The 8,486-nt window shown below is 37.1% G+C and overlaps 1 protein-coding gene across 1 annotated transcript; it reads left to right on the top strand.

Moving 5' to 3' along the window:
* The first annotated feature begins 44 nt into the window (after nt 1–44).
* Nucleotides 45–6,934, top strand: c9h9orf64 (chromosome 9 C9orf64 homolog). The gene is made up of 7 exons (XM_026342517.1): nt 45–83; nt 3,231–3,427; nt 3,825–3,972; nt 4,501–4,613; nt 5,203–5,346; nt 5,976–6,171; nt 6,337–6,934. Exons 2-7 carry the CDS (start codon nt 3,239–3,241, stop codon nt 6,564–6,566), a joined length of 1,020 nt encoding a protein of 339 aa, XP_026198302.1. The 5' UTR covers nt 45–83; nt 3,231–3,238; the 3' UTR covers nt 6,567–6,934.
* Nucleotides 6,935–8,486: the final 1,552 nt, after the last annotated feature.

An 8,486-nucleotide genomic window follows, 5' to 3' on the forward strand; every position in this document is an offset into this window, starting at 1 on the left:
GTGACGAATCCACAGCGGAGGATTTGATTGGTCAATAGCTGGAAACCAGGTAGTGGAAACACGACGTCTCACGATCACGCAAGGTAAGAACCGACCTGAGCTGTAAGTTAAGTAGAGAATCGGGTTGTATGAAGAACTAAGTTGCCTCTGGCCAAGAAGTTTTTATCGAAGAAAAAAAAAAGATTGATTTACGGTGTGGAGCTCTTTCCTGTCAGTAGTCGTGTGTCTGTGATCAATACTGCTGCAGTCAGCTCCTATTTGCTCTTTGCTCGTCCACTTTATCGGTGAAACCCTAATGGCTCGAGATAACTGGGTTACTGTCTAACACACGGACAATACTGATCTCTGCAGAAAATAATTAAACCCTATTTTTTCTTTCACATTGCCTAAATCACGTGGGTCACCACAGAAAGAGCAGTGAAAATGTGCCTCATTCAGTAGGACACTGTTTGTGTGTCCCATTTATTGTCAGTGTGACAGAGAAAGCATCATTAACACACTTGAGACAGATGGCAGGCAGCCAGCCTGTAGAGGTGGACAGGATAGATATAATTTATTTCATTGGGTTTTAAGAACAGGCTTGGTCAGAAATAGCTAGTATGTGCATGTGCTTTTATGTTTGTGCACGTTACTTTAAGGGCTTGCGCAAGATGAGAGTGTAATCTAGTCCAGCTAGTAAAAGATTGTCCTGTAGATAACAGTAACATGCTGGCAACACGGCTGTCAGCATGTTACTGTTAATTTTACAGTACCCCTACTGTTATCAGTTTGACAGTATGTTGCTGTAATAATACCATGAATTACAGTACATTTCTGTGATTTCTTGATTCCACACTAAACTACTCGCAGCAGGGCAGAGCCAGTGCATTGCTGTTTTTTCTACATTATTACTGTTATAATAATACACAGTATAGTGCTGCTTTTATTGGAATATCACTACACTATTGGTATGTTGTATATTTTATGCAGAAAGATTGTCTTAACTAATATGCAACAATAAAACATATATAGTGAAGAAGAAACTAAGAAAATATGAAAATGATGTAACCCAACATTTCTTTGCGAAGGCACCACCAACTGAAAACTGTTCTTAATTTGTTATTGCAAACGCTTTCTTCCATTACAGTTCAAGTACTCATATGAGTACTTAAAACACACATATGAACATAAAGTACATTCCTGCCCTGAGACAAGTGAACTTCTTCTCTACTGATCTGCATAAACATGTTTCTCTTCAGCGTTCAACTGCATAGAAACATTTGAAGTTCAATTTATATTTAGTAGACAGGAAAACAAGAACATGTAGATAATCTAGAACAAATATTGGGAACTAACTGTGAAATTCCACTCAGTCTATGAGGTTTTTCAGAGAGTGGACACATGAGGGTTGACTCTGACAGACTTCTTCTGAAAAACTCTCACTGTCCCTTATCCTAGTTTGGTCCCTCTGTCTTAGTTTCTTATGAAGAATCTTCTGAAGTAGATGGAGATTAGAGCTTGAAATAAAGTCTGATACTATATAAATTAGGTCTGGATGCGGAGAACAAAATTATATATCAAAATATTATGAAAGGACGATATTACTTATGCTTTGATATTTACTTGGTAGATTTCTGATGAACAATTCCAAGTAAATTAAGCAGGGAAATTAAAACATTTTTCTTTTTCCAACGAAGTCAAAGTAAACCTTAAACAGACCTACTTCAAGCAGACCAGAAATGTGTTGAAATGAAAATACAGAAAAGAGGTGAGAATCTCCTAAAGCCCTAAACCGGAAACGCAATAATAATAGTAAATGTGCTGCGAGTCACTGGCCTGTCACTACACAGCAAGAGCACCCGAGTGTGCTGCCAGCTAGTCTGTTAAACTGACTGATTAACTGACTAACATTACTGATCTGTAGCTAATATAATGTTAACATCAGCAGACTGATAAAATGTAATTCAACGTACCATGTGATTTGCTCCTACAGTACAGGATTCTAATGGATAACATTAAAAAGCCCTGAGTCGGCTCCAAGCCTGTTCTGCAGCCATCTTGAGAAAATACATTAGCAACCTCGTATTTACGATGTTACTGATTTTAACATCCCTCTCAGAATGCAATGCTATTTACAGTATACTACAGTATTTCTGGAAAACGCCCCATAAATATTTCCCAGAATGCATTCTACAGTGTAGTACTGTTAAATGTTAGGAAACAATATGTTGCTGTGGGAATTTGGCTGTTTTCTTACAGCAATTTGTTACAGTGCAGAAATCAGCACCAGTGTCTTGTGCAAAGCAAGATTGTTCATCCCAAAACTCCAACATCACAGTGGAGACTGAGAGTAATAGAAAAACTATTCATACTCTGTATTTAAGCAGTGATATCATCCCAATTGAATTTCAGTACCTAGTGTGTAATGCATTTATCTTGTATAAAGTGTACAAGTATGAGAGCTACAGTACCCAGTGTGCAGGCAAAATGGCTCTTTTATGGTAACTGTATATATTTAGCGTTGGATAATTATTACTCATGCGTTAATTTGTTGACACCCTGTTAATGATGTATCTGACCAAGTATTTTTAGTTGACTGTCTAGCAATGTATCATATTTTATACCCTGATTAAGGTTGATTATTTACTAGTAACAACTATATCTAAACATAATAAAGTACAGTATTTCACTATGAAATGTAGTGATGTAGAACCAGAAAGGAGAATAAAATTAGAACGCTCAAGTGCAGTACAAGTACGCCATAACTGTACTATAGGTTAAATCTACCCAGTTAACTGGAATCTATGTCACATAGTCACTTTGTAAATTCTTACAAGGTGTTGCTTTAAAAAAGTTCTTGCCTCATTACATCTCTCCCACCTTGACGATGTCTTTTCATTGTGAATAATCTAATAAAGCAGGGAGATCATCTTTAAATGGCACTTCCTCAGAGGTGTATGTAGGATATTGGTGTTTCAGTATGAAAAGGGCACTGACATTCACACTCCCCCCTCCAGTCGTCCGTACATGCTCATAGAAGCTGCTTCTGAAGTCTCCTTGTATTTGACTAGAACTACTCTACCCCAGGTTTATTTTACATTAATGTTTTTTGTGAGTCCCAGAAGAAATCATTATTTTCACGCATACTTCCTTAGATTGATCTAGACACTGCCGGGGAACGTATTTATATTCATTCATGCCTGCTTGCTTGTTTACATGCCGTCCTTCAGTTGTGTTTCTGCTCTATACAGCATCCCTAATGGAAACACCTCTGTTTCCCCGTGACTCTGGAAAATTTATCGCAGAGCGCAGTCAGGATGTGTTTGTGGAGGACGAAGGAGTGCAGAAGGTGGCGGAGATGCTCTTCACTCTTCGACACAGTGAAGAGTTGACTGCCAGTGGCTGGAAGAAGGCAAATCCATTGGCCCCAGCACCCACCTCTGACCAGGGGAGTCAGCACCATGAGTTTTTAAAAAATGTTTTTTTTAATTCTACTTAAATAATGAACATCTTGCTGTTTCTGAATGTATTGCTATGAATATTTTACATAACTTCAGATTTAGATTTGTCTAGAGTAGTTTAGATCTCTATATTCTAATGGCTACTGATTGTTAGATAGAGCTGAAATGATGAATCAATCAATTAGTTGAGATGTCAATAATATTTATATATATTATTAACAGAAAATCTTTTTAGTTAGGTTTGAAGAAAAGCAAATGTTTCGGTAAAAGAAAAATCATGCAATAATTAGCAGATGAATCAGTATTGAAGGAAACAGTAATTAAACCCTAATTAAAATGAATCATTAATGGTGTTAACAGTGTTTTTGTCTGCTTACATTGTAGGCCTTAAACTGGGTGTTCATAGTGGACACCATGAACTTCTCCTTTTGGCCAGACAAAGACACTCAGCAGTGTGAGGTGACCTATAAAGGGACCACGTACACAGGCTACATGACTTTGTGTGCTGCCATCACCAGGGCTTTGGAAGAAGGTGAGAGCATGTGCAGTTTATCTCTAAAACAGATTTGCAGACATCAAAATTTCATTTTTGAAATTAGCTTCTACTGTACTCACATAAAAAGCAGTACACATGTACACATGTACATTCGCGTCCTCTAATGTCTCTTTCTCTCTGGCTCTGCTATTTCCACTTATTGTATATGTGCCCTTTACTCGAACCTGGTCTACTGGGAAGTTTCTCTGAATGCGCCTGTGCATCTTTCACAATTAGTGTTAATGACTCCGGATATGAATCCATTATGGCTCATATGGAATGGCGTTCGTGTGTGGTCGCTGTGGCCTTTGTAATTACAAGAGATTCTTTCAGGAAAAAAAAAAACTGAGAGCAGATTAATTTTGCCTTTTTGTGCTATGACAACACAAATATAAGTCCACCACAGAACGCAGACTTACATCGAGGTACGACAACCTCCTAACTCTGTAGCCTTGAAAGCTCTCTTTCTCTCCAGAACCTTCCACCTACAATAAATATAAAGCAGCTTCTCTTGTCACTCCTCAGGTATACCCATCACTGAACCGAAGTACTTCTCTCAGATAAGTGTGGAGGAGCTGGGACACGTCCTTCGATCAGACAATGAAACGCCCATGCCAATGCTTCAGGAGCGCCACAAGGTTCCACCATCATTATTTTAATATCTCAGAGCCATGGCACTAAGGCTGTAACCATAAACTAAATCAACATGCTGCTTCACTAATCTTATTTTAGTATTAACATTTGATACATCTTCAGTACAGAAACTATCTGTTTAAACTATACAAACGTGTATTATTTGACACTTATTTTTCTTTACATCAACTCATTCAGACAAAATGTTCCTCAATTACTGCTTGTAGCATAAAAACAAAAGCTGTTATTTTCAGCTGAGCGACAAACATGGTGAGAAAACAGGAGGAATCGTCTCTTCTATCATATTGATATAAGGCAGCTGTGTGTTTTCTCTGTATGTAATTTCAACGGTAATTAACGTGTTCCTTTACTCATTCCATCATTTTATTGCATTACTGAACATCTCCCTGCATATATTTTAACATTAACTAAAGAAAGTGATAATATAGCTCTTATAATTATGTTGTCAACCAGTGTGGCTTTATTACCTCAACTGTTATTTCCTGTAAGTGGAAATGTAAGGTGTGCAGCTCCCATCTCATCTCATCTCATCATCCTGGTTAAATTTGAACACATCACATACTTTCTAACAAGGTGCTGACTGAGGGCGGCCGCGTGCTGCTGGAACACGGCGGAAGCTTCCGCAGTTTTATCAGCCAAGCCGGGAACGACGCCCAGAAGATGATGGAGCTCATCGTGAAGAAGATCCCATCCTACAGGGATGAAGCTACGTATGAGGTCAGCGTTACACAGGGATGATCCTGAAAATATGGGATATTTCATATTTTGAAATTAAAAAAAGAAATTTTTTTTACACACATGCCTGAAATAAAACAATTTCTGTCATTGACACGTTCAGATCTTCAGAAATCTACTTGTTCAATTGCATAGGTTTCAATGTTTTAACTATGTGACACACAAGTAAACATTTTACTACTTCTTGGAATAAAATTCTAATAATTTGTATAGGCCTCCATTAACATACATACAAATTCTTTGAGGCTCTCTAATTTTACAGAGTAGAACATGTAAATATTCAACATGAATGTACATAGGAAGTCTACATGATCTGAGATAAATGTATGCATTTGAGGAACTTTAGATGAATTATGATGTGAGAGATCCATCTCCTGGCCAAAGACAGCGGTGCAGCAGGATCTCCAAGTAATTCTTCATTTTAAACTGTCACTGAAGGAGACAATTATCATCTGTGCATGTATACTGTTGCCATTAAATTATCTTTGTCTAGTGATAAGGAGCAGTGGTTTAATAGCAAATGAACATATATGAACGTACGCAGAGCGTAGTGAAATATTGTAAAAAAATAAAATAAATAATTAATTTCTTTTTTATACTGTTTGTTTTAGGGGAAGAGAGTCTCATTCTACAAGCGAGCCCAGATCCTGGTGGCAGATTACTGGGGTATCATGGAGGCCAGAGGAGAGGGAGATGTCATTAACATGGACTGGCTGACTATGTTCGCAGACTACAGGGTCCCGCAGGCACTCGTTTATCTTGGAGCACTACGATACTCTGACAAGCTGATGCAGACGCTGAGAAACGGTGAGACAACAGTGTGTGCTTGTGATTCCCTGGAAATGCAGTATTTAAAAATTGTGAAACAATTTGCTGTCTAGTTCTTCAACAATACTTTCAAAGAGAAAATGCCAAAAAACAATAGTACACGATAATCACTGTGCGTAAATGTTTGTCTCCCATTTCTCTCAGGCGAGCTGCTGTGCTCAGGGGACAGGAGAGAGGTTGAGATCCGAGGCTGTTCAATTTGGTGTGTGGAGCGGATCAAAGACCATCTTTGCAAGCTGGTGCAGGAGAGAGTCGGAAACACCTGCAACATTAACGCCGTAATCATCGACTTCTACCTGTGGCCTTACGCCAAACAGCACCACAAAGAGATGGCTCACATTCCCATACACCACACACGCTGTATTTACTACTGACAAGCGATCTGGCAGCATCACATACAGTAGGCTGCACTTCACAGTGTGCTGCCTTGGCACCAGTGCCTTTTCCTGGGATAAAGCCAAGCGTTTCTCTATGCCAGATACAGTATATGTATAAACAGGCTTCCCTCTAGCTGCACTGCAGACAGATGTGAAGCTCTAAGGCAGCTTGTTTGTCTGCGTTGGTTGTAGCAGTGTTGTCCATTTGCAGTTATCTAAAATGTTTACTGTCGATGAGATGGAACATTTTAACATCTGTCACTGTAACAGAGAACAAATAATCATACAGTGGGAACATACATACTGCTGTGATTGGAGGTTTGCCAACTATCACAAAGTGGGAATAAAAAATTTTGATCAGGTAATGTATTGTACTTCTTTAACATTTTGCATTGCACTCATTTGTGTGGATCATATTTCTACATCACCCACGACATACCTTAAAGCAGGCTGTCTACAGAGCAGTTTTTCTATATATGTAAGATGCAATAAATCGAGTAAAATTCATATATAAATGCAAATTAATAAAAAGTGAATAAATAGTGAATTCAGGTGTTTTAAATGATGATCCCTTGAATGATCACAAGTAAGTTTTTATTTTCTCAAATTATTTTATTTTGACCTATATTTGTTCCATATGTCCAATTAAGTGGAGACATCTAGCATTTAACAGAAACAGAAGGTCATACAGGGAGTATCCTTTGCTCTGGGAACATTAGACTGGAATAAGATGGTTCATTGCTGAATATCATGTAACAAGAGATCATTGTTTGTAAAAAGGTATTGATGAGGTTAGACCTGGATTTTACATAGATTATTGAACTTGAAATTGATTATTAAACTTTAGGTCATTATAGTTTTTCTCAATTGCTGTGACATGTTTAATCACACTGGAATCATCATGAACTCCATTATCACCTTCTTAGTACAACAAGAGCCTGTCTTGCAAACACTTTTTCAGTGTTTTTTTTAAAACAGCTAACAGAGGCCATCCAACAACCATGGTATTAACTGTGTCAACCAAAACGAAAACGCTGATTCACAGCTGATCCATAACTATCAATCTGTAATGCACCTACATGCAACCCCCTGCAGAAAATTATTTAGTCAACAATAAGTCTTTATTAGTTATTTGTAGACATGGCTCTATTAGTATTAAATCTTTATTTCTCATATATATTGTTTTATTTGCACAGACTTTTCTGTATTTTAGTAGTATTCACTTTTCTGAGTTTGAGCGACAAAAATGAAATCTGATTCAGTGCAATTCAGTGTATTTCTGATTTTGGGTAAAATGAATTATGTTATATTATATTATATATATTATATTTTATTGAAGGAAGAAAAAAGTACAAGCATCAAGTCACGTTGCTTGCAATTGTCTTGTCTAGACAAATTGTGCATGTCAGCAGTAGTTCATGGGCACAGAAAGCCATGCACACAAAAATACAGTAAAATAATGAAATTTTAGAAAATGTCTTTTTTACAGTATTTCAACAAGCAATCTCAATTTTCTTGTTCATGTGTAAATACTGGCTAACAGAATATATATGAGTGTGACCACAAGTTGTGCTGATTGGGTGTAAAAAACAAAAACATTTCTCGCACACTTTTAATGTTTTAATGTTAAAATGTCTCACTTTAGCCATTCAACTTGTCTTTTAGCTAGTGTCTTACAACAACACCTTTTCAAAAGGTCAGCTATTACTACAAAAGGACAAGTTACAAGAAAACAACAACAAAAAATAAATACCTAAGTACTTTCTTTTTTCTCCATTAATATAATCAGTCAATCAAAGAAAAGAAAATGTTTTCAACTTGTGGTCCAGAAATTCTCAATATAAAATAAGCACTTTCCAAATTTTATCCAGTGCATATTCTGAAAGAAAACATTTTTTAACTTTATTTAAATATACT

Source organism: Anabas testudineus, chromosome 9 (assembly GCF_900324465.2).
Source record: "Anabas testudineus chromosome 9, fAnaTes1.2, whole genome shotgun sequence".
Lineage (NCBI taxonomy): Eukaryota > Metazoa > Chordata > Actinopteri > Anabantiformes > Anabantidae > Anabas > Anabas testudineus.

Bases quoted from the DNA above. Each gene is read 5' to 3' on its own strand.
- c9h9orf64 (XM_026342517.1), top strand. From the start codon at position 3,239: ATGGAAACACCTCTGTTTCCCCGTGACTCTGGAAAATTTATCGCAGAG. The intron at 3,428-3,824 runs GGGAGTCAGCAC...CTTACATTGTAG, and splicing joins CAGCACCCACCTCTGACCAG to GCCTTAAACTGGGTGTTCAT. The intron at 3,973-4,500 runs GTGAGAGCATGT...GTCACTCCTCAG, and splicing joins CACCAGGGCTTTGGAAGAAG to GTATACCCATCACTGAACCG.